Below are 25,251 nucleotides of genomic sequence, written 5' to 3'. Positions count from 1 at the left end.
CCCCCCCCCCCTGTCTGCCGGACCTTAATCCGCGCCTGGGTTGCATACTCGCACGGGGCCATAAGGCGCCGCGGTGTGCGACGGTGGACAAGCCCGCCTGCACGCGGTACAGTATAAGCAAAATAAAGGAAGGGGTCTCTGGACCACCCTGTACTGTACCGTATGCAGGCGTGCGGACGGGCTGCATACTGGCACGGGGCCACGGGGAAAAAACGCCGCAGTGGGAGTCGGTAGGCAATCCCGCCCGGTCTGCATGGGGTACAGTATAAGCAGAAAAGGAGTCCGTCTTCGAGCACCCGCCATGTACCTTACCAACCTCCACTCTCCCCTCCAATTAGGCAAATGGCGTGACACTCTACCACTTTGCCAATGAATGGATAGCAAAAAGTTTGATATTGAATCATCTGAATCATTCAATATATCCCCCAGCTAAGAAAGGTTGATGGTGATAGGTTTATATTATCAATATTTTTCATGTGTGTTACCTGTTGCGGAAACGTATCAAGCCTTTTTTCGAGGGTATGTAATGACGTCTTTCGTCTAAAATTATCTTTCACATTACTGTCGAGCAGGGTCGGTCCCAGAGCATAGATGACCAATCCGGGATAGCTGCTTCCGGCATTCTGCCCCGTCCCCTCCGCCCCGGAGGCGCCGGAGGGCGCAATGTTCAAGCGTGGCGATCACAGAGACAAGGCTGTTTTCCTAGCGCATCCGCGGCCGGCCCCGCCCCTTCCACCCCCACCCGATTGGAAATTGCCACCACCGTAGCAGCGGTCCACTCTACAGGCAAGCATTCGACTTGCTCGCAACTGCCGTGCCTCGTCGGTTCAGCCAGGAGCGGCCAGAAGACTTTAAAATGCCCTGTGATAACGTGTTCGCTAGGTGTCAGGTGTCACGTGTAATTCAGATCCCACAGCGTTAGCCGTTTAATTGAATCCTGATCATGAGGGGAGCAAACTGATCAGTTATTTGGGTTGTTTGCCAGGTCTCGGAAGACATAACTTATCAGGTGGTAGGGAAGACCAATCATAGTAAATTAATTCTTGGTCTCAAAGGCACAGGTATTTATTATCAAATGTTTATAAAAACACAAAAGACAGGTACAGACGCTGCTCTTGACAGCTTTGAAGTAATTAGAAATGGGGTGAAAGACTGCTTAAGGTTTAAAGTTTAAAAATGTAATACTATCAATAGAAGGAGCCAAATAACATATATACTTAAGGACAGCATGCTTCAGAGCTATAAACTATTCCACATTAAAACTAACAGAATTACCCATAATAATTTCTATTGAATGGAAAGAAAGAACATAAAAAATATATATGTAAAATGTTTGGTTTGAATGACATGGTCAGATTACAGAAGTAATTCTTCAATCAAACGTTCAATTTTGACTTAGGTAAGAGGTGGCACCATGGGCTGTCTAATTTCAAAGACCTTGACTAGAGTCTGAAAACAAATTCAACAAAATAGTAGAAATGTGTACATGAAATCAAAATAAATAGATAGAAAGTAAATTATTACCTGCCACATTTCTGGACTAATTGAAGCAATGCATTGTAACTTTTTGCCTTTCAGCAATTCACCAACTTCTGCTGCAGATATTTTATGAATGTATGGTAGACCATTACCATTCTCTGTAAAAAGATAAAATTATTAGACACATCCTAAAATTTTGTTTTTATTTAAAATGTAATTTATGTATAAATTACTGCTCACCTTGTCTAATGGCACAAAAATTATTTTTCATTAGAAATGACAAATGGAAAATGTTTTCCACAGTGCGGTGGAATGATGTTGGATCTAGCACACATTCAAAGAAACTGATAGGCTGGTCACCATTTTCTCTAAATTTCCTCTTCAGCACTTTCTTGAGATGTTGAACAGCTTTATCGTTTCCTTCATCTGCAGCCGCAACATTTGTCACCTGAGAGATACCCACAAAATGAAACGTCTATTACTTTTCATTTCCTTATTTGAATACGTTCATAGAAAATGATCATCTGACCTTTTCAGGCTGCTTCTCGGCTGCTGCCCTGGCAGCTTGTTTCCTTGGAGCTCTTTCTTTTGGTTCTTTTCTAGGCAGCTCTTCAGCTTTAAAAGATCCATATAAGTAGGACACCCCAGGTGCTCTGTGGAATAATTTTTGTACTTTTGGGAACATCAGGTTCCAGTCAAGTTTCTCTTGTTCTCTATCAGTTGCCAAATTCAACTACAAAAAAATGTCTTATTAAAACAAGTAGTGGAAAATAACCTGATGTGGTACAAAAGCTACTTACAATACCATCAGCAAATGTGTTGACATCAAATGATGCCAAGTTCGTATCTAATGCCTGAGCTTGGTTCCTTGAAAGCTGGGCGCAAATAGATAATACATGACTACCATAAAGGGATTCTCGAACTTTTTTCTCTGAAAATACAGAAATGGTTCAGTCTTCTTTCATAAATGAAAAAGTACAAACATAACAACTATAAGCAATCATAGAATTACCTTTCTGACAAAGTGTAGCATTCTTTTTGAGCAGCTGGCCGACTCGATTTACTGCTTCAGTTGATGTTGCTCCCTCCTCTGCAACATGAACATGTCTTCAGAATTGATACGGGAAAATGCAAGAAAAAAAATAAAGAAGGGGGATAAATGGTGGTAACTTGGTTGTTTAACGGGGGAGTAATTCCTCAGGCTGAGACAGTTTAAAAAACAAAACTTAAAGATCTAAAAAAAGTCAGCGTCGACAACAGCGAATCATTTAAAGTATTCCGTTCGAAACAAGTAAATTTTAAAGGGCAAGATAGAAATGAAATTATAGATAATGAGATTATTACGCTTGATGTTATGGTTTGTAAATAAACTTAACCTCACTTACGTAGCATTCTCTGTACTTCCTCATAATCTTGGGCATATATGTCAGTCAAGTTTCCATTGGGAGGATCATCGCCATTGCTGCTGTAACCCTGCGTGTCTTGAGTATTATCGAATCTGCCATCATTATCAGAGTCGGAGTCAGTCATTTTGCTTCAGTTCAGAGTTCGGGCCTGCTGACTGCTAATGTTTATCTCAGGTCAGCAATCGAACAGCTCAGATATTGAGTGACAGTCTTCTCTCAACTTTTACACTGTTTTCAAAAACTTGCAACGCACAACACTTATCACGATACGCGCAATTCGAAAACCTTACTTCAACGCAACGCTAACAATTACACAAACTCTACCTATCGACAAGTTGAGACAAGTTCTCTCAACTCAGCTCAGCTCAGCGCGGGAGAATCGTACTCCCCCCTCCCCCCAACTTCAGCTTGAGGATGATGAGAAATTTACGAGAGGTTGACGAGTCATTCCCTATGCCACAACTTTAACATGTAAACCGGTGAAACTTAATCCCTACGCCGTGAGAACGGGACGGGCGGGCGTATAGGAGATTTGATAGCGAAATATTAATTACTATAAATTCACACTTATAAGAAGCTTTTAATTCTGCTGCTACATTTTTGGTCATACAAGGATTGTAAACTCAACGGTGGGCCGCTAGCATAAAAATACTCAAATTATAGTATTATGTACAATTTGAGCAAGTAATGGCATGTAATTTGTGATTAGGTATATATGGAGACAGAGGAAAAGAAAAATGTAGTTAAGGACTATACTACAGTAGGGTTAAAAATGTTTTAACATGCGCACATGCGCATAAGTACAGACAGCAGTCAACTTGAAGTCAATCTATTAAATTAAGAGTGAGGACTGTACTTGTTACATCTGAATTCAGATTGATTCTTTTAGATATATACCCATTCAGACTCAAGAATGCAAAAAAACAAATTACATGGTGCCTAACATCATTCACAGAGGACGGCTCATTTCATAAAGTTATGTAGCCTTGAAATACAAAAAAAACAGGCATGGACATTGTAATTACAAATTGCAATATATTTTAGTATTAAAAAAAAAAAACACGCATTTCTGTCAGAGAAGAAAAGGATAGTGTGAGATTACCTAGGATAATGGCAATCCTATTGGTATATTTATACCTGTACTTATAGGTATAAGATTGTCATTGTCATTAAACAAAAGTACACTACAAAAAAAAAACTAACAAAAATATAATATCACACAACTTTCCTAAGAAAGAACCAATATGTAAAAAAAAATTCACAGCACTGTTTTGAAAGTACAATAGGAAAGCTACATTTATATCAACAAAAATAGATAAGTCTTATTAAAAGATATGAAGTAGCACACAAAAATAAGTAAGATAAGCTGACTTAGACTACATACATCTGGTGGCAATCAAATATCAAATACCAGGGATAAGTCAAAAATATACATGTTTGATGCTGACCGTCAGCCACAACCCACTTGTTTTACTTCACATCTCAGTAAACCTAATATAAATCACATATCATATGCCTTTGGTTGTTAAAAAGAAAAGTTAAATATCATTTACTTAAGCTTGGATTTAAATATACTTTCAATTTTAGAACAAGTCTCCATCAAATGTTTAGCAAGTGCAATCACAGCTTCTCTCTTGTCCTCTGGTACAGGTGCCACTCGTAAGGATAAAGCATACATAGATTTGTATGTTGATTCCTGGGCCGTTGATCTAAGAAAAGATCCAATTTGATTGGTTATTTTTTTTTCAAAGTTAGTTCAATTACAGAAAACTGTTACCTATTTGAAACTTACTCTTTTTTTGTACATTGTGATGACAGCTTTGTGGCCAATAGAAGATTTCTTTGCATACGTTGCTCAAATAGTTTTAAGAGTCCTAGATCTCTTTCATCTTCATCAACTTCTGACTTTTCTTTTGATAGAGTAGGTGCATCTGAAAGTAGAATGAAGTAATTGGATATTCTTTCAAAACCAAGTTAAACATGTGTTTGCATATTATGTAAAGAAAGGTTTGAACAGTAGTCTTTGACATTACAAGATATGAATGGATTATTAATAACACACCTCCTGCTGCCTTTTGAGGATCTGTTCTATCTGTAAAACCCGAGAGCTTTGGAACAGAAGCGAAGATCATTTCTAAAACTTCCTTAGTATACCGCAATTTGGCGCTTGGTGTAGAATTATCTGTAACACAAGAAATCCATGAAGTTAGCATTTTTACAACTGAGATTTTTGTTTACAAACTGAAGATATATTATATTTTCTTACTTATGGCAATAAATTCTGTAAGAGCCATTTTCTCCAGCAATACACTGAGATATTCATGATAATGCTCTATCATAATATAGATATCACATGCTTTGTCATAGTGCAGTCGACTGGATTGCAAAGCAGCTCGAGCATGCCGTTCATCCTTCTCAAACGAAGCTCTGATAAAATATAAAAGAAAAAAATGGTTATCATAAGGTACTAAGAAGAAAAGTGAAAAAATTGGAGAAAATGGAAAGTCAGCAAACCTGTATGAGTTGTGATGCAATGAAGCCAAACGATGGTGAAGAACAGCAGCCCTAAACTGATACACAGGAAGTCTCATTCCTGGAGTTTCCAAATCACAGTATTTTAGGGCACGATGAACATAATCTATGGCCATTCTCACAGCATCATCTGCTGTCTAAGAGGGGGAAAAAATGAGCATGATCAATCACACAAACCACACAATCACACAAAATTATAATGAGATTAGACTCTCACTTTGACATGTGGAGCTGGTGACTCAACCGCAAGAATAGCCATATTATACAAAGCTGTTGACAGCTCCCACAACACAGCATCCCATATATCCTCATGACCTTTTCTTTGACCTAGGTTTGCAAGTGCTTGTTGATAATTTGTGAGTGACTGTAGATTAAAAACATTACAGAATAAGAGAATTAAAAATTGATGAATTTATGGTCAAATATCTGTCTTAAAACACAAAACAAACAAAAAAAAACAAAAACAACCACTTACTCTGTTATAAAATGAGCGCTCATGGAAAAAGTGCTCTTTTGGGTCAGCCCCTGCAGGTGCATAGAAGTGGGCACACAATCTTAGCAATCTTCCAGTGTTGGAGTATAGGAGAGCAAGATTGGCCTTGTCATTGACAGTCTCAAAAGATCGTAGTCCAGCTTCTAAATGAGACAAGGACAAGTCAAATTTGGCACGAAAACTTGTCTTAAGGATTGGATCCATTCTGTCATAGGTAAGGTTCATCCTTTTGACCGCGTCATCATATCTAACTGTAAAATGAAAATAGAAAGACATATTTAGAGGACATGTATTTAAATTGTGTGTGTGTGTGTGGGTGGGAGCTAGTGGAGGCGCCACTTCGAGTATTTACCTTGAGCTTGACTCATGTACAGGCATCCTAACTCGTTGTGCACATTACCAATCCTGCGATGAAAGTTAAGGAGTTCTGGACTAAGAGCAAGACCTCGCTCATAGCAAGCTAGTCCGGTCTTGAGCATCTGCTCCATCGTCTCAAGTTTTTCAGGCAACAAACTCAGCTCAGCACTGTCGAGTTCCGGACAATCACGGAACATTTCGTGCTCTATTTCGGCATCAACTCCCGTATTGGACACGAGATCCCGACGATGGAGCTCGATTTGGGGCCAATCCTGGACCATCATGAAACAACAGTCACCAGCACGACCTAGCAGGTAACTCTCCAGACCTCCTCGCTGGGCGCGATTTGGGTTTGAGGGCCTAAGAAGACGATCCAAGGCCTCGCGACATCGCAGGACTCGTCCCACCATTTGCACAGCCCGTCCATACCTAGACAGAATTGAGCAATAGGTTGTAGTCAATGATTTATGAACTCTATGAGTGCCTTAAGTTTGTTGAGTATAAAATTACTGTATTATAAATTCTTTTTTAAATGTGTTAATTGAAATTGCTGTCAGCCAATGTTCCTCTTTCAACCAACCTCTCTGAAGCGTATGCATGTTCTGCAAGAGTGGCATACACTAAACAAGCTTTCTCATACAATAGAGTTTTAAGATGAGCATTCCATGACACATTATCATTGGCATCAGGAGTCTGCCAAGTTGGCATGCAGCCTGCTGGCATTGGACACAGTAATTTCTGTAAACATTAAGTTTTACAGATAAAAATTTGGGAAGGAAAATAAAAAATTAACAATTTGGTAGAATTCTCTTAAAGGGTTTAGATACCTTAATACCATCTGCACCATTTTTGGAATTTTTCTCATCACTGGTGCCCTTGTTGGCATGTTTACTCTTACTTTTTTTCCCCTTGGACTGTTTTTCAGAGTCTTCCTTCTTGTCACTTTTTTTCAATGGGACATAGGGCATTGGAATTGGTTCAAAAGGTTTAGCCATTTGAGGGGCCTCCTCTTCCTCGTGTCTTTGTGGTTCATTACCTGATTCTTCCTATAAAGAATACAAATGATAAAATCAGTTTTAAACTCAAATTAATGGGCAAACTAAGGAAAGATAAGATTAAGAACGAACATCTTCTGACTGCCCAAAATACAGAAGACACTGAAGTCCAATGGCTATGTGCTTCAGTGCTAGCATGCAACGCTCAGGCACACTTGAGGCAAGCGGGGGTGGCTTGGGAAATTTGGCAGCTTCATCATCTACAAGCAAGGAAATTGGAAATTTTAGATTAGGATTAAAGTACATCATAGATATTAACAAAGGAAAACTAGAGGGGGGGGAAAGAAGAAAAGTCAATACCATCAATTTCATTTTTGGGGTCGATATCACTGTTCAAAAGGTTTAAAGACATTACTGTTGTTAGAGAATTTCTGGGATAGTCTTTAAAAACTTTTCCTTTCTCATACTCCTTTTCATCATTTATATCTTCAGTTTCAGAGTCAGATGAATGAATGAGGGAGCTATGCCGAGTCTTTTTCCGAGTGCTAAACATAAAAGAGGAAGAAATAAATAAAAGAGCATTCTATTAGATTACAGCTGTACATAAAAATAGTGTTTTTTCTGTATCATCATGTATACCTTACCTCTTCGTTTCAGTCGCATCTTTCTTTTTATATAAAGATTTGGTAGAAGTATTATTTAAATTTTCATTACCCTCTTGTTTTTCTTCATCATCTAACTCATCATCAAATAGTGGTTTGGCTGGATCTATAGTAGCTGGTATAAACAGGTCTGATAACATATAATGAGCTGATGTGACAATCTGAAACAAATTGAGTTGATACAAAATCAGATGTGGATTATAGTCCATAATCCACATCTGATTTTGATTATGGTAAACCTTTTAGTGAAAATGTTAAGTGTGTTTACCTGAGGATACTTTTGAGCATCAAGTAAACGAACACAGTTGTCTAATAGAACAGCTATTGTACTTCTCTTGTACTGTCCTTCAACTGAGTGCTTCATATTACGGGCAACTCTATATAGAAGCATAGCAACGGGTACAGTGAACGGATTCTGACCCTTCTCATCAACATTTTCCGAGCATAAAGATGTCAGATCATACAATTTCACAAAATCATCATCTTTTCCTAAAACAGTAAATTCAAAATTTAACATTTTAATCAATAGTTTTCATTAGGTTACATTCAACAGTTCAAAATGCAATACAAAATGAGATTAAAATTCAAACAATACCTTTGAACAACCAGTAGGTGTGCCCTGCTTTGGCAGCATTGGTCTTTAAAAAAGATAAAATATTTTGAGCAACATCTCGTATAACTTTAGGTGAAAACTTTGACTCATTAAAATATGGCAGATCTTCGGTTTTAACTAATTCATATCGTTTAACAATCCCATCTAGATGAAAACACATAACTACTTCTGGGACATTGCTCATTAAGTTGTCCAACCAATAGTCAATTCCTGTTAGTACACTGATGGGTTTCGCCATATCACTGCATTATAAATGGGATTAATTAATAAATGTGACGATGGCGCTCAAATGTCAAGCAAAAAAATCAATCAAAATACAAATGCTTCATTACCATAAGCGTAAACTAATACAAGGGTGAGCAGGTCCACCAAATATTGGCATGTCAGTTCCAAGTAGCATTTGCAAGTCTTCGAAATTCCATACAACATTTCTTAGAAATTTGTGATCCTTTGATCCTGAGCCAGGAAGCTCTTCTGTGGCTTTAGGCTCAGGCAGAGGTGGTTCTGAAGCCTGAAATGGTTGAAAAAATGGTATTTAAGAGAATTTTTTTTAAAGTATATTTTTTTTTGTTGGTTTGTTTAACACTTACAGAAACGGAAAAGTGGGAGGCTGGTTGCAATAGTGGTGGAGGTGGTGGAGGGTTTGTAGCAGCAAGACTATGATGCAAGAATTTACTGACAAGGTGTTTACTCTGAAGAGCTGATCTCCGATGATGACTTGGAACCAAACCTTTATCCTGTGCAACAAGAAAACAAAAACAAAGAGGAAATGAAAAGCACGAGATTCTGTTCAAAGGACTGCAATTTATACATAAAAAAAAAAAATCATACCTTGATGCTCATACTCTGGAAAACATGGTTGAGCAAAAATTCACGAAGCCATTCCCAGTCTGATTTTGACTGTTGCAGTAATAATTTATGGACATCGAAGTCATCAATTAAAAGTGTATTATCAACTCTATGCACTATCATGCTGACCTGAAAAACCAGATTACTTGTTAAGAGTTTTAGTAAATTCAAGATCTTAAAAAAACTTGATGACTGTTCTCAACTCCCTGTTTCAACAAAATGTGTGATCAGAGCTGACTATTTATTTTATACTCACTGCACCACGGCTGTATGGAATTTTTAGAAGTTTCTTAATATTTTCAGCGTCCGATACTATATCAACTTGACCCACCACACAATCTGGAAACATGTGGGCTAAACGAAAGCTGCAAGTAAAAATATATTTAGATTAAAGACAAAGATTTGTTACAATATTTCTGACACACTTAGAATGTACGGTTGAAGTAAAACAATAAAACTGGGATGTGTAGCACCTCGAAAAACCTGTCGAATGTGTTGGGACATGTTGCAGGCCATATGATTCAGCTGAGCTAGTCAACCAGTTTGATGGGGGTAAATTTAAATCAGTGTTGCACTGTAGTCTTGCAAAGGAGGCAGCTCGCTGCACGGCCGAGTACTTCACCACTGCTGTTGACTTGACCGGAGATTCGTTAGCAGAAGGTATGAGCTGCCAATTCCTCATATCAGTCAATGGGAACTGGAGCAGAGAGAGACATCCATAGTTAAGGAACATCATTAAAAACAAACTTATTGAAACCGGCGGAAAAGAAAAAGTAGGATCGACACAAAAATATAAATCTTCTACAACTATTCAAAACAAATCATCCATGACAAGTATAACCAACAAAATTTTGTATCCCACACCTCTGCATCCCGCGGCTTTGGGTTGTCATTATTGCCGCTTGCCTCCTCCATTGCTTTCTTAAAGAAGCGAGTAAATTTCTTGCTGAGTTCGGCTTGAATATAAGTTTATCCACCTGATGTGAGTAACCACAACAAACAATTACAAGAAAAGTAACCTCAGAGTCAGAGTAGTGTACGTAAACTTGTAAATCTCCGAAAGTTCATCTACAAGGCAAAGTGCAGCTTATCCAACAACGCATCCCAAACAACAAGAGAAGGTAAATAATATTCCGAAAGAAATCTTTTACAACATTACAAATATGTAAAAACAAAGATAAGATTTCAATTATAAAATAATTTTACTTTTTATAAAACTTTTTGAAATGCGTGCAGAAAACCTTGATTGTGAATTTGTGTGTTGGCAATAAACTTTAAAGAAGGGAAGGGGAGGAGTTCGGGATCAGAAAGCAGACGAAACGGAGCAGAAGACGAAGGCCCAAGTTGATTCGTTGATTGCTTATTCCTGCATTTATTTATAGGTTTCCGATCTTACTTCGAAGTTAACACGATAAGTAATGACTGAAAGTCAATCTGATCAAGGTACTCTATCCCTACGAAATAAATCTCTCATCAAACGAAACATGAATCGGAATCACAGCAATAATATGAGGTAGGCTTTCTTTAGAATTGTGTGTTTGTTTATGCACTTAAGTTTACAAATAACTCAGTTAGTAAATCGAAGGGTGAAAATAAAATTGAACTTGAATAGTAAGTGCTGCTGATTTCTTTCCAGGGCAGGATATGTAGCAGTGAATGAGCAATACCTTCACAAGACAGGTCTTCGGGGTAGAAAGACTTATGCCTTTTGGACACTCATAATGTTGCTCTTCTTCATGGCGATTGGAAATCTCATGTTAACTTTCACCATTCTTGGTGTTCTACGCCTTGGCCAAGGTGATACAATCCTTTTCTAAACTACCATTTTGCGACATTTTTCTTTCTCTCACGTTTTTTTTAAATTATTTAAAATAAAGAAAAATCCGTAATAGATTTTTCCTTTACAGGAATGGAAAGTCTAGAATTAGTACCAGAGGCATCTCTTATTAAGTTCTTTGGTGCTATTGACCTCGATAAAATTTACAAACGTGATGGAAAACTGGAGGGCTTTCATGATGCACCTTTAGAACTCACCGGAAACAATGGCTCAGTAATTGTTAAGCTTGTAGAAACAGGTGAGGCCAATCAACCCAAGCTGGTTAGCAATCAAGGGGGCACAACCATCCAAGGCATAAAGTCATTTGACATTCATGATCCTAAAACTGGGCAAACTATCTTTTCGACTGATTTTCCTAATTTTGGTCTGCCTCAAGGGGTTGAGAAGCTAGACATTAAACTTGCCCGTACTCACCGCATTGTAAGTCCAATTGATAAGGATCTGACTTTAAGTGCTGAATCATACGTGCGCATAAAAGGCATTGAAGGGACACACATGGATGGGAAACAGATTCTGTGGAAGGCGGACCAAGACATTTTTTTAAAGAGTGTGAATGGATCTGTGATTCTGGATGCTCCTAAAGGTATATTTTTGGACGTTAAGAATATGCCAATAGCCACTTCTGAAAGCAACAAACCAGGAAAACCAGTGACTCTCCAGTACAAAGTTTGTGTTTGTGTGCCCAATGGGAAAGTTTTTAGGGTCCCAGTGGTGCAAGGGCTGTCACATAAGAACAGTGGCTGCAATTACTACTCATCTGAAATTGATCCTTGTATGTAAAAGATACAAGAAAAAGTAATAATTGTTTCCAAAGAAAAGAATATTGCCACAATGACATCATTATTTCAACTTTTCATGGTCACAGATGAAAAATTAGGTGAAAACGATTAGAACAACCTTGTCTATTTCTCATTTAAGGGAAAATCACTTACAGCTTTATGAGTTAATGTGAATATCTAGTATTTTATGCACTTTGTTACTCAAATGTTATGTTACCATTAGTGTATCTCATATTTATTTCCTTAATCTTCTTTTAATGTCTACTTACAGTAGACGGTATATGTTGAAATTGAGAAGTGCATACTGTATATCAGTATCTCGTATTAACACTCATCTAGTCAAACATATCTCACATGACTTAAACTTAATGAAACTGTTTCACTTTGATCTACATAGGTTAATTTTTGTTATTATTATTACTAAACTCCTTGAAGTAAATCAAAGAATTGCTTCATGTTGCCAAACTAGAGTAGAGTTAGACAGTACTTTTGTGCAAGTCAATTGTTTTATCTTGGTAAATGATAGGAATATAACTTTGTAGTTGGTTGCAAATAATAATTTCTACAGTAGTTGAATTAGATTGGAGATAATATAAAAGCAATAAAGATAAGAAAAACTCATTATTGTTATAATGTATTTCCACCTCAGCTGAAAGTGATAACACAATTGAAAATGAATAATGTTAAATAAAACTAAAATTTTAAAAATATTTTTATACAAATTTGAACATTAAATTTGACTTCTCCACTAGCCTTCATTGACACCTGGTTGTCAACAAAATGATAGATAAAAAAAAGTAAAAGTCCACGCCAGCTAAAAATGATTTTAAGAACACATACACACAAGTTCCTATTATGCGGTACAGGTATATACAGGATTAAACAAAAACTTATCACTGGACAACAACACCAAATCTGAACTGATTAACAAGAATTAGTAATAAAGCCAGTCATGACTTACTGGCAAAGGTAAAGGCTTTTAGTTTTCCAATTCCACTTTTCTTTTTTTCTGGGGATGGAGGTTTTTCGTTTATACAACTCTCCGACTCTTGGTATGTGTCCATTTCCTCTGAAGCAGCAGCTAACAGTGCGGCACTTTCATCATCGTCACAATCTGTTGTCATTGGTTCATCACTAGGGAGGGGGGTTGTAACATCACTTTCCCTTTTTAGCTTCTTAGTTTCTGGAGCACTAATTTCTTCTTCTGGAGATTCAGCTTCTTTCAAACCCTGATTGGAAAAAAAATAAAACAGTTATTGGGGAGCTCACTATAATGCAATGCTCTGAAAAGATATTGATAACACAAACCTCTTTGTATTCCTTATATCGTTTCATGCCAATTTTGGTAATTTCTGCTGGGTCAACATCTGGGAACTCCTCTTGAAGTTCTGACTTTATTTTGTTGAACCATGCCACGAAAGGTATAGGTTTCTTTTTAGGATCACTGTCACACTTCTTAGCATCACTTGAATTTGATGTAACTCTTGTCCCAAACAAAGTCATTTGCTTGGACTGTGGCTGCAGAAAAAAGTCCAAGATGTAGACTTAGATTTTAAAAATTTGGCTTTTCTGTGAAAGTGATATTTTTGCACTTTACCTTGGAAACTTTAGGAGCTCCAGTGTTTCCTTTACTAATGGTACCAGAACTTTTCTTCTTCATTTCTTGAGGGCTGCTATATGGAGAACTAAGACGATCAAGCCCCTTTGCTTCATTTGACATTACTGGTGCCTTTTTGAATGGATTTAGTCTTTTCTGTGACTGAAGCAAAACAGCAGGCTTGATTTCAACAGTATCAGCCTCTAGAGCTGCACGTTTTCTTTTAGCAGCGAGCAAAAGATTTTCCCTCTCCAATTCATTTTCTTTATCTGAAAAAGGACATATTTAAAAATAGGCACACTTTCATTCAAGTTGAATACCAAAAATTTTAAGTATAAAGGTGGTTAATATACCTGCTCCAAATCCATTAGCTGTATCATCATAATTTCCATTGTTCAAATCATCTCCTGATGCCCTAAAAGATAATTTATTTTAAGAATAAGTTTATGGTAATTTTAGACATATTGCAAAAGTTTTTTACACTCACCTCATTCCTTGGGATTGTGATTGAGAGGCAAAGAGGTCTGGCGATCGTGATCGAACTGAAAACACCTTTGATTCTTCACGATCACGTTTGTTTGACACTATTGTCGATACTCTCTCAGCTAATAGAGACTTTCCCACTTTCATAGCATATTTTGCAGCTAATTCAGCAACTTGGGCAGATGGCATGAGGTGGCAAAGTTCCACTGCCCTCATTTCTAGGCCCCCTCTTGTAGACAACTGCATAATAAATTTAAGGAATTGTGAGTCCCTATTCAATGCAGAAACTGTATAAGACAGGATATTCCAAAACTCACAGCAAATAGTTTGATGAGTGATTCCTTGATATTTTTTTCAGCTTCAGTACGATATTTCTCAGCAAGTAATAAATCCTCATCATTGGTGCTAGTATCTAGGATAGCTTTCATGGTTGTCAGCATTAATTGTGAACGCCACAAAGTCTCTTCAATTTTGCTCTTCTCAGTCTCCATTTCACAAAATGGAAGCTATAGAAATTTAAGAAGAAAATAATAGTAATTAAAGGGTATATTTAAATTAAGAGGTAAAAATATATCAATATGCTATCTTACTTGGAAGGGCAATTCTGATACTATAGGCAAAGGAGTTGTTGGAGGATAATATGCCCCTCTACATAAAACTGCCCGTATATTTTGATATTGTTCACTGACTCCTACAATGAAGAAGTGGTCGGACTGCCCTTTTGCCTGAGGTATACAATTTCAGATTAGTTTTTAAAAACTCACAAGAGAAAAGAAAAAAAAAAAAACACAACCTTCAATAGCATCTTACATGTTCTTTAGTATCGCAGATAGGCATCCAACAGTGTGAACGTGCTGGGAGAAAACGGAGAACATCTTCTGAATCCAAAGTGCAAGGAGAACATTCATCGGTAAAACCAGCCCATTTGAGGGTAGCCCCTGGTGACAGTGGAAGTGGTTGTGTAGGGCCACAATACACACCACCTTCGGGAGATATGGTCATCACCTGGTACCACATGTTTTGTTCATCGGGTAGACCTGCATCACAATATGACAACATGCAGAAATTACTAGAGTGTGGAAAAAAGGTGCAAGTTAAACTAATAGAAATGTTCCTCACCAACACCACAATGGAAGATCACAAGAAGCTTGTCTTTGTAGCCTGCAAGACAAACAAGTTTTCCAGGTGTGGCTAAAACCTGGCGCTGAGTACCTGCCAGGCAAAATATACGCAAGTTGAAGTTATCTGTTGCTACTGCTAGCCAGCTATTCCCCACTGCCACAGCAACCGCGGATTCGCCATTAGGAAGAGATGTCATCCATTCTTGTGTGCCATCCCATGCATTTAATACAACACAAACAACCTTGCTAAAAATGAAAGAGGAGAAAGATAGACAAAGTTTAACTAATAATAGAACATTGATTGTTTTCAGCTTGAAAATCAGACAAAGTACCTTTGAGTGTCATCGTTTGCAGAACAGGCCAGCGCAACAGCCTGAGTGCTCATAGACGCTATAGAGTGACCAAGGATATTGTTCATATGAATAGAATGGTGCACAGCAGTGTCATGAAATCTTATGTCAATGGAGTTTTCTTCATGGTTGTTAATGCAGCGAATAATACCAACATTATTCCAGACCTAAAATAAAGTTTCGGTTAGTCCTTTGGTAATAGACATACATATAATACAGGATGGATAAGAAAATTTGTTTTAAGATAAAGCTACCATAAATCGATGTTGCAGGGAATCGGGAGTAGATGATGGCTGAAAAGTTGGTTGAGTATTTAGCTTCAGGCCAACCCGTGTGCTTCCACTGGCAACACTATGAGCGTCATCAGGTGCTAAGAGTAGGACAGATACAGAGTATTAGATATCACTATTATAGAACTAAATTGTATTTGGATTATTTCTTTTCATCTACTAAGTATTTTTATATTTTAAAGTAATAGATAAATTAATTAACACGTTGAGTCCCACGTGACCACATGTATGGTCACAATAACACATAATTCCGACCCACCCTGGGACTCAACGTGTTAAGTACTAAAGACACTTTTGATTACCTTCACTTTCCTTGTCATCACCTAAATTCATAGAGAGTTGACTTTTAATCTTATCGATGGAGAAAGCATTTTCATTATCATCATCATCATCATCAAAGCCAAGCCCTTCCAAGTCTTTTAAAGCATTAATGTCATTTATATCACTTCCCTAAAAGTAAAAATAGAGTTTGGAGGATTAGATAAAAAAAATTTAGATATATGGAGAAGGCGGTAAAAAGCAAGCTGCTCACAGGCACTGAAGATGATTCAACTTCAGAACGAACTGGTTTGGGATCTGAGACACCAACTTTGGGCAGCAAGCTTTCAATGGTTCCCAACTGGCCCATGACATCACAGTAAGCTAATTCTGCAGGCACCTTGGGGTTCCATTCAAGACCACAAATTTTTTGCCCCCTCTCATGAGTAAAACTAGTGGTTGGAGAAAACTTGTTAACATCCCACACACATATCATACTGTGGGAGACTGCTGCTAAGTAATTGCCACATGGTGAAAAAGAAGTGATAGAGAACGGCTGCAAAAAAAAAAAGCAAGGGTAAAGAGATTGTTATTATTTCAATGTGTTACTAATTGAAAATGATAATTACATCAGTACAGCTGGTTGATGAAAGGGAGGCCACTTCAGACCAAGTTGATCTCTCATAAATTCGTATTTCTTTGTCATGAGGAACTGCTAAATACTGTCTCCCGCTTGGTTGCCAAGAGGCTCGTACTAGGAGAGGTGCAGTGAAAAAGTCATTAGCTTTGGGAACACAATCCCATTTTTGAACTGAGTCTCTCAGTTCTATATCCCAGACTTTGACAGTTCCGTCACAAGATGATGAGACCTACAATAAATTTGAACAAGATTAAAAAAAGATGCTGATGAAGAAGATTTTTTTTAATAGAAAATTATTACTAAGCATACCATGTACTCTTCTTTAGGATCTATTGATAGGCCTAAGATCGGAGCCGAATGGCCAACTAAAACAATATCTGGCTCGGAGTTCTTTAAATCTGATATGTGAATTTCTGTGTCACTAGCAAAACAAAGCAGAATTGTAAGTGGAAGATTGATTCAAAATAATTTAACATACTCTCAAGACATACTTACCATGATCCAGCAGCTAGAAATTTACCACTTGCACTGACAGCAATATCAGTAACTGGGGCAGTGAAGCGTGTTATCACCCCATCTCGCTTATATTCAGGAAATGTGTAAGCTTGAACCCAGTTGTCATCGGTACTGACAAACATTCGATCACCCTAGGTTGAAGAAAATTGAGGTTTTATGAACACTTTTTTAAAAAATTGGCACGAAAGAACAAGAGAATACAATACGATTGTTATCATTACATGTTGTACAACAGCATTTGCTTTCTCTTCGGCCACACAAAGGGTATGGTTATCATCGTCCTCAATTCCAGCCCAAATCCGTACTTCTCCATCATGCCCACAAGTAATAATGTATCTGTAAAAAAGACGGACGTTGGCTTTGTTGTCTACAAGTCACAGCCAAGTCTATTTTCATTTTTACGTTCTAATTACTTACTTGCCAGTGTCAGAATATGCTACGTCTGTGTGTCCTTCTGAGTGGGCATATCGTATAGGTTTCTGGATCGGGGACATTTTAGCACCTAATAGCGGATAGCAGCAGTAGTACTGGAGAGCTACCTTTTAATCAGAACAAACACAAACTAAAAATAACTTTCATGGCAACGAAACAAAATTTTTCCCCAAACTTTGATGTACTGCAGACCGCTAACTGCAGACGGTCTATTTCGCGCCTTAACCTATCGTTTTTCAACTCTTGGCCAAAGGCAAATATCAGAGAGGTCAAAACACAAAAATTGATAACACAAAAACAACAAAATATTTCTGGAAAGATATTCGTTAAAACTAAGTTGAAAATAACTGCACACTACAAAAAATGTTTTCGTTGAATGTCAACCGTACGATTTGTGAAACGAGACGATTAGGGTTAATTCATTTGAATGTTTGAGTTGGTACATGAAAAAAGGGGTCGGAGAGCGCGAAATTTGAAGAACGAAAACAGAAAATAATTGGGGCTACGCGATACGGAGATAGAAAACGAGGGTCGAAGAGATATTCTCTTCAATTTGATAGCACTAAACCAATTATCTTTCGAACATTAAAAAAAAATGGAACGAGAAGGCAAAGGAGGTATAATTGTAATAATGGTCATGTTTTATTGGATTTATTTGTGCTTCATTTGAGGTTCAGATACGGCAGTGAGGCTCAGGACACCCGACTGGCCGCAAATTTTTATGGGAACGTAACATCCAGGCGCCCGGCGGCGCCAGCGTATACTCACCGCCCCCAAGGCGCTCACAAGGCGGGCCGCGGGCTCCGCACAGCTGCTTGACGGGTTGGCCTACCCAGCGCGCTGCAGGCGCCATGGAGAGCACTGGCCCATACACATCCTTTCCCAGAAAACTTTCATCTATAGGCACAACAGCCGAGAGGGACTCGGAAGTGCATTTACCGAGAAATGCGTAACTGGGACTGGCTTCAACTCGGCTTTTATGCCTGCGACTCCTGGAGGGCCGGTCGTTGCGCGTTGCGCCCCTCAGTGTGTCCGACGTCCGACGGGGAGGTGCATGGTTCCTCTCCTTATCAGCTGGAGCAGGGCGAAGCGGGCCAGGCGGACCTCCTCAAGACGCTGCATTGGGGATATCTCCAAGACGTTGTCTGGGGAGGACTTGTGAGCGGCGCGGCGCGGCCCGCGAGTCTTATCGTGGGTAAAGTTGACCCGCAAGGAGTAGGGAAGCACCTGCTGCTCCCCAGGCTGCGTCCGCACGCCGCGCTCGTTCTGGCGCTGGCCCACCCACCGACTGCAGGGCTGCGCTGTCTCCGAGGTGGTTGGTTGGAGGGTCTCCTCCAAAGATTTGAGTGGGCGATTGTCTCCACCCCGGTCCACGACCCCGCTCACCGGTGAAGTGCGGAGAGGTCCATTTGATATCAAACTCAATTAATTAAAGTTGGTCCACAGGCGGCGCAGGACTGGTGTGCGCTCGCTGATCTTGGCGCGGCGGTGTCTCCCCTCTCTGTAGGGCTATGATGGAGCTGGAGGAGAGCGAAATCTGGAAGTGAAACGTTTCCGAGAAACGCGCGCGAGCCAGGATGGTGATGGGGACGTCCGTCGGGAGCGCATTCACCGCTGCCGTGTTCTCACGACGTTTGTTACACGCTTACCGACCGCTTTGCCGCCACAATGGCGATGCCGTCTCTCAGCGCGCCGCTCAAGGCTCGGGGAGGTCCTTGGAGCACCCTCCACAAGGACCATCGCTCGGCAAGGGACGGGCGGCGGCGGGCAGGGGAGCCAGGAGCCAGGCGGAGCCAGGGGACCAAACCTCAAGCGGTTTCCAATTGGAGTGATTGTTCACACTACAGCGCCTTCTTTGGCTAGAGGGGCTGATGCCATCTGATGCTTGCCCCTCGCAGGTGAGTTCACACGGGTGAATGAGGCCGTGGCAGCCTCGGGAGCGGGGCCCTGCGCCTTGCGGCTAAACTGACAGTTTGTTTTGGGACGACCTAGGAGTGCAACAGGGTGGAGTTCCGTAGTTGCTGATGATGGAAACTTCACTATCAGGATGAAGACGAGAAGCGGAGAATTGCCCAGGAACAGAACAAAGCGCCGTTTTGATATGTTCCTGGCCAATCTTCGAGCTCGATTTTTCTCTAAGATTTTTTTCTCCATGAGCCATCTTAACTATCTTTTTGGTTGAATTTAAAAAGAATATAAATGGTTGACGGCACTATTAGGGCGCTCGCTCGTCATCCATACATAATCATTAGATGTAGCCGTGATATGCGATCCCCCCGGCTCCCCCGGCAGCCCCCCGCCGGCCTCCTTTGCTCGCCGATGTTGTTTTCTGCTTCCCGATACCGTCGCTGTGTCGCCGTGCGCTCCCGGCCCGCGGGCTGGCGACCCCCACGGCGAGACTACTTGCTTTGTGCCGAGCCCGTGGGGCGGGCGCTACACACGTTACTCGACTAAATGAAGCGTGAAGTGTAGTGCCTGTTCCTGTTGGTGCCTTATCAGATATCGCAACCCACAATGTCACTATGCTCTGGCGTGGCGACGACGCTGGAGAGTGTGAGCGTTGGAGGGATGAAATCGCCCTGTCCGCTGGTTGCCCACTACTCGTTTGGTTCCCCAAAACCTCCAGTACTCCCTGCCTTTCTGTCCAAACAGCTCGCCTACCAATATGTGTATCGTGCAGCATCATTTCTCATAAAGGCGGCGCGCGTTTTTGTTATCTCGCATAATTCAGTGTGGCCAAACGATGGTCAAATTTGATATGTCGCCGTGTTTGCAGCAGATTAGAATAGAGGAGGTTTGTCGAGGGGGGATGGACGCGCACGTGCCCGACCTGGTCAGCTCAATCGCGCGTGACGCAGCGCACCGCAGCGCACGGGACGGGACAGTGGCTACTTGTTAGCGCTTTTGTCATCCCCGGGCCGGACAGACAATGCGGCGCACGATAGGCTACCCGCCAAGTAGCCAAAATAGCACCACAGTCTGCGGTCGGCTTGTTGCCGCAGAGGAACAAACACGGCATTAACAAAACCCCATCGAGTGTGAACAAAATACCTCCACGACAAACAAACAGCCCGCGGGGCCAACCTCCCCCCTCCCCCGGTCTTTTTCTCTCCGGCGCGGGTCTTTAGTCCGGGGTTGTGCCCTCGCAGCAATCACATTAAACTCGGGCCCCGAGAGAGGATAGCAAAAGGGGTGTGGGGAGAAGAAACGATAAAGAGACGAGAGGGGCTGTGTGCTGAGGGAACAAAGGACGGCATGTGTTTTACAGAGTGTGTGCGTGAGAGACAGAGGGGAAAGGAGCGAGAGAGAGCTAGAGAGAGAGACAGACAGAGTGAGGCAGGGAGACGGGGAGAGAGAGGGGAGAGTTAGAGAGGGGGGGGGGGTCTAAACGGGTGCGCACTGCTCGTCTCGTCACAAAGGCCTTGCCCCCTTACAAAAGCAAATCTCTCCCCTACCTGCCGCGACTGCCGCTGCTGCTGCTGTCGCAGCGGCAAAAGGGGGGAGGGGGGCGTCCCGTCAGACGGGTGCGAAAGGCGCCTCTTCTGGAACGCACCCCTGAAAGAGAGAGAGAGGGAGAACATAAAAAAGAAAAGAGCAGCGAAATCCAAACCACACTGGATGGTGACCAATTAAAAGAAAAGCTATGTAATGGAGAGCCCTCCACGTGCAGCGCATGTGTGTGAGGAGAAGGGGGCGGACGGGGGAAAGAAGGAGGGAAAGGCTAGAGGGGATTAGTGCAGAGATAAGGGCGCAGACGTGGCAATTGGCCGGCTTGAAGGAGGCCAGGGAATCGCAATCAGGCACGCTGATAAGAGGCAGTAACGCCCCTTTGACGCCTCGTCTCGGCCACGCTCCCCCATCGCGCCCGCCGCACACCGCAGTCTTTGCGTATCCGTGGAGTGGGTGGGCAGTTCAGTACAACGAATGGCTGATCTACCCCGCGCGTGCTGCAAGGTTGGGCTGGGTGGTTTAGTTAGCCTACCGACTCGGCCAGCCCATAGCAGTAACCTTGTGACTGGTCCAGGTCCGTGGCCACATTGTGGCCATGGGGTGGCGGCACAAAGGCAGGTGCTCTAGTGCCGACAAGTGTGCCGGCCGCTCTGCAGACCATACGGGCTAACGGTCCCGCAGCAGAACGCGATGTGTCACATTATTCGCACACTCCTGGGTCGAGTTCCGGGAGGCCTGTGTGTGGCTATTGGTGCCCACGAAAACTGAACAAAGTGTATCCCCGTTCCTATACGAGCTTTTGATGAGATGACCATTAACTTTGATGGTAATTGTTTTCAGATGAAAAAAATGTAAGTTTTTGAAAAGCCGCCGGTAATGGTCGCGATTGGTTCATAAAAATTTCCATAACGTTCTCGACTATCGCTTCTCAACCCTTCCGGCCAATGTGATAGGGCTGGTTCTGGTTGGGCGCGCCAAAGACAAGTTCATCCCGCCACTTTAGAAAAAAAAAAAGATATATACAGAGAATGAGTGAAGGGAAAAAAAGTTGACGCAAGAGTTTAAAATCTATTAATCTCCTCGTAGGACAGGGTTTGCTGCGCTCATATCACAACACGATCTAAACGTCTGACGGGCCGACGGCGACCAGTTCAACTTTAACACCAAAAGTATTCAACCATAAAAGCAACAGAGAAACTGCTCTCCTGTATAATTAAAAGAGCCAAAAATACTCCACCAAAGATCAATCGAAATCTGATAAATGAATTCGTTTTTTTTTTTTTTTAAATTGAACCAAACGTTTGATTGGACCTGGAAAAAAAAAAACTGCGAGAGGAAAAAAGAGGCATGTTTTACTGGTGCTGCGCGACGTGTTTGCAATGTGCATGCCCTGCAGAAGCACGCAACACGCCCCGCCTAGCGCGACCGCATCCATGCGGCAGCGGGGGGTGGGGTGGGACACGGCGGGACACGCTCAGCAGCGTTTTTATGCTTGGTGGCAACATAAAAAACGACAAAGTGTTAGGAGACAGTAACGACTATTAAGAATAAAAAAATATGCGGAGAGTGAGGAGCTATGGGCACAGTCGTGGGGGACAAGGGGGACAAGGAGAGGGACCCCGTAGTCAAAGAGGTGACACAATAAAAAAATAAAAAGGTCGTGGAAAACGGGAAGGGGAAACAGTACGCCTCCTAAACGTCGTGGTGTTTTTAGCCATCGTGTCGCCTCGCAAACTTGCCGCCCCGGCCAGCCCCGCCCCCTCACTCACCCTCTTGTGTGCACATTTAATTGCCGGTTAAGCAAAGAGTAAAGTGAAGCCGCTGGCTGGACACGCGCGAGCGAGAAACACATTAGCAGAGCGAACCGACGGCGACTTTTCATAATTTATATCAGGAAAACAACACTTTTTAACAGTGTTGCTCGCAGTGATATACGGGTCGCGTGCCGCAGCAGACGCTGCGCGTCCGTCGCAGCAGTCGCAGGCTCTTTCCCACCACCCCCGGAGCGCGCATCTCTCTCGCACCCGCGCGGAGGCTGCGAGAGCGACGGAGACAAGGCATCGCATAACTCCTGTCTCCGACTCAGTCCGAACCCTTTAATTGGGTGATAAATGGATTGCTGTTTAGCGATATTATCCCTTCGTTAATATTCATTCATTTGCTTGGATATTGTCGCGGAGCGAGCGCGCGCTCCGTCGCAGCCGGACCCTTGGCGAGGACCCCGTGGACCCCCCACGAGCGCCGCCGCCGCGCCGCCGCCGCGCCGCGGCCGCTACCTGCGACTCGCTGGAAGGGGAGGAAGAGGCGGTCCTTCTAGTGGCCTGGCACTCTGTTTGGAGCGCAGCATCACCGATCAAGCTCACCCCGTGTCCACGTGAGTGCCCCGCACAGCCGAGGAACCCGTCGGTCCCCACGGACGAGATCGTGTTCCTGGAATGCCCTGCTCTGACAGTCGGGTGCTACCCAGTGCCAGCCGAGGTGCCAGCCTACCCCCCGCGATACCCGTGGAATGCCCCATTCACCGCCCGATCGGTTTATTGAAATGAGACGGGCCGCATGAGAGATTGTGATGTAAGGTTTGTGTTTCCCGGGAACGGGCCGATTGTCGAGCGCGACGGGGACACCGGAGGCGACACGGCGTGCCCTCGCCGCGGGGCAAGTCGGGCGAGGTTGGTGGGGTCAGCGCGGGTGGAACGGCAGCCGGCAGCCGCTTGGCAGCCGCGCACCTGAGGGCGTCTTTATTCGGAGACCCATGCTTTTATTGGTCGTTAATAATTGTCTCTCGTCATCTCTCTTGTGTCCTCCACCTCTAACCCCACCCCACCCCCTCCTCCCCCAAACCTTCCCTCGCTCTGCCTCCTTCAGGTGAACGCCTCCCATGAAGGACTTCCCCTCTCTTCCTCTCCCTCCCCTCCTTGTGATTGGCGTGGTGTTTGTCAGGTGTGATTATGATTAGGGTCCATCTCGGGGCCCTAAACACAGCTGCGGGGGGCCGTGTGGATCCGTGGGGACCCGTGGGGACCCGCAGGGCGAGGGGGGCTCCGGCCTCAAAGGCGCGCACCGCCCGAGGTGTGGAAGCCGGTGGAAGCAGACACCTTTATCTCCACAATCAAAAACACCTCGGCTGCTTTTTCACTTCATGGTTTCCTCTCCCCTCCCTCCTTTCACTTACTATACTATATGGGCATTGTCGTCATCAGTTCCTTACTCTTCTTGAGGGACTTAAAAACCCCAACAAAAACGCAACTTGTTATTAGGTTATTATTTATCTATTGTCTTACAAACATCACCAACATTACTTAACTCGTTACCATTTTTCGCTTTTGCCTTTACTGCTGTTATGGCTTCATGGCTTCAAGCCTTTCCTGGGTGGGTGGTGCGGAGGGGTCCGCGGTGCCACCCTCCATGTCCGCCAAACCCACCCAACGGCCGGCGCGCTGCGCATGCAAACAGACACAAACAACAACAGAGTTACACTTTCGCTCTCTGAATGGCATAATATTGCAAAGGGCATCGATAACCCAACCGCAGACAGGCTGCTGCGGTGAGCTCGCCGTGTGCAAATTTCGCTCTTTCTCTCGCCGTCTCTGTCTCGCTCGCACGCACAGCGCTGTCTCTGTCTCGCTCCCTGCCAGAGACTCTGCGGTCTGCCGTGAGTCCGACACTGTCAGGGCACTTGATTGACGAGCAGGGTGGTGTTTGGGATGCAAGGACTAGCGGCCAGGGATGCGCCATACCCTGATAAAAACTACGGAAAAATTTACCAAACGAAAATTCCAGAAAGTAATCACTATAAAGTTGATAAAAAGTAATATTGCGTCCCGCGGCACGGTGGGGCGCATAATGAGGCGCTATTTAGCCCAATGGTGTGCGACATGTGCTTGATCGGGCGGCCGATAGCGCCCGGCCAAGTGTCGGCAGGACCATTCGGGCGATGCCTCCACAATTATATGGAAATTGAGTTTTGGGCGATGAAAGAGGCAACTGGCCTCGCGCGTCACCAGGAGGGGTGGGGGGGTGGAGGTGCGCGGGGGGTCGCCAGGTGCTGCCGCGCCACCCGTCCTATCCCCTCTCTGCCCCGCCGCGGCCGGCCACTGGTTGGGAGGGGGGGG

General features: G+C 42.7%; 4 protein-coding genes across 12 annotated transcripts in view; 1 reads left to right on the top strand and 3 right to left on the bottom strand.

The window, feature by feature from the left end:
• Positions 1-1,040: 1,040 nt before the first annotated feature.
• On the bottom strand, positions 1,041-3,262 carry LOC113204290 (non-structural maintenance of chromosomes element 4 homolog A). The gene is made up of 7 exons (XM_026419408.2): positions 2,865-3,262; positions 2,492-2,569; positions 2,280-2,410; positions 2,009-2,212; positions 1,720-1,927; positions 1,525-1,637; positions 1,041-1,449 (listed from the first exon to the last, which is right to left on the bottom strand). The coding sequence occupies exons 1-7, from the start codon at positions 3,007-3,009 to the stop codon at positions 1,396-1,398; spliced, it is 933 nt and encodes a 310-aa protein (XP_026275193.1). The 5' UTR covers positions 3,010-3,262; the 3' UTR covers positions 1,041-1,395.
• A 183-nt stretch (positions 3,263-3,445) lies between these two features.
• Positions 3,446-10,452, bottom strand: LOC113204289 (erythroid differentiation-related factor 1). Its single transcript, XM_026419407.2, has 21 exons — positions 10,251-10,452; positions 9,860-10,083; positions 9,643-9,751; positions 9,369-9,515; positions 9,128-9,274; positions 8,870-9,048; positions 8,520-8,779; positions 8,193-8,413; positions 7,907-8,085; positions 7,623-7,807; positions 7,395-7,522; positions 7,095-7,313; positions 6,848-7,005; positions 6,263-6,696; positions 5,893-6,161; positions 5,635-5,781; positions 5,400-5,554; positions 5,152-5,312; positions 4,948-5,067; positions 4,678-4,816; positions 3,446-4,594 (listed from the first exon to the last, which is right to left on the bottom strand). Exons 1-21 carry the CDS (start codon positions 10,299-10,301, stop codon positions 4,435-4,437), a joined length of 3,792 nt encoding a protein of 1,263 aa, XP_026275192.1. The 5' UTR covers positions 10,302-10,452; the 3' UTR covers positions 3,446-4,434.
• Positions 10,453-10,667: 215 nt separating this feature from the next.
• On the top strand, positions 10,668-12,623 carry LOC113204285 (beta-sarcoglycan). The gene is made up of 3 exons (XM_026419401.2): positions 10,668-10,899; positions 11,023-11,183; positions 11,294-12,623. The coding sequence occupies exons 1-3, from the start codon at positions 10,805-10,807 to the stop codon at positions 12,001-12,003; spliced, it is 966 nt and encodes a 321-aa protein (XP_026275186.1). The 5' UTR covers positions 10,668-10,804; the 3' UTR covers positions 12,004-12,623.
• LOC113204283 (WD repeat and HMG-box DNA-binding protein 1) overlaps positions 12,621-25,251 on the bottom strand; it is a 21,214-nt gene continuing 8,583 nt past the window's right edge. Inside the window, exons 1-18 of one of the 9 annotated variants that reach the window (XM_026419400.2) lie at positions 17,675-17,928; positions 17,479-17,593; positions 17,237-17,388; positions 17,051-17,162; positions 16,731-16,970; positions 16,376-16,657; positions 16,146-16,293; positions 15,808-15,923; positions 15,536-15,720; positions 15,202-15,449; positions 14,893-15,119; positions 14,673-14,807; positions 14,400-14,588; positions 14,087-14,322; positions 13,953-14,014; positions 13,600-13,868; positions 13,311-13,520; positions 12,621-13,231 (exon numbers count right to left, since the gene is read on the bottom strand). In XM_026419400.2, coding sequence (XP_026275185.1) covers positions 12,953-13,231; positions 13,311-13,520; positions 13,600-13,868; positions 13,953-14,014; positions 14,087-14,322; positions 14,400-14,588; positions 14,673-14,807; positions 14,893-15,119; positions 15,202-15,449; positions 15,536-15,720; positions 15,808-15,923; positions 16,146-16,293; positions 16,376-16,657; positions 16,731-16,970; positions 17,051-17,162; positions 17,237-17,388; positions 17,479-17,593; positions 17,675-17,751 — 3,282 coding nt within the window. In that variant the 5' untranslated portion in view covers positions 17,752-17,928 and the 3' untranslated portion in view covers positions 12,621-12,952. Of the gene's footprint in view, positions 13,232-13,310; positions 13,521-13,599; positions 13,869-13,952; positions 14,015-14,086; positions 14,323-14,399; positions 14,589-14,672; positions 14,808-14,892; positions 15,120-15,201; positions 15,450-15,535; positions 15,721-15,807; positions 15,924-16,145; positions 16,294-16,375; positions 16,658-16,730; positions 16,971-17,050; positions 17,163-17,236; positions 17,389-17,478; positions 17,594-17,674; positions 17,929-25,251 lie in introns of those variants that run through there. The other 8 variants (XM_052274700.1, XM_052274703.1, XM_052274704.1 and 5 more) reach the window with 8 other exon arrangements.

The sequence above is a fragment of the Frankliniella occidentalis genome, unplaced genomic scaffold (assembly GCF_000697945.3).
Source record: "Frankliniella occidentalis isolate FOCC.00 unplaced genomic scaffold, Focc_3.1 Scaffold428, whole genome shotgun sequence".
Taxonomy (NCBI): domain Eukaryota; kingdom Metazoa; phylum Arthropoda; class Insecta; order Thysanoptera; family Thripidae; genus Frankliniella; species Frankliniella occidentalis.
This window is presented reverse-complemented; position numbering and strand designations above follow the sequence as displayed.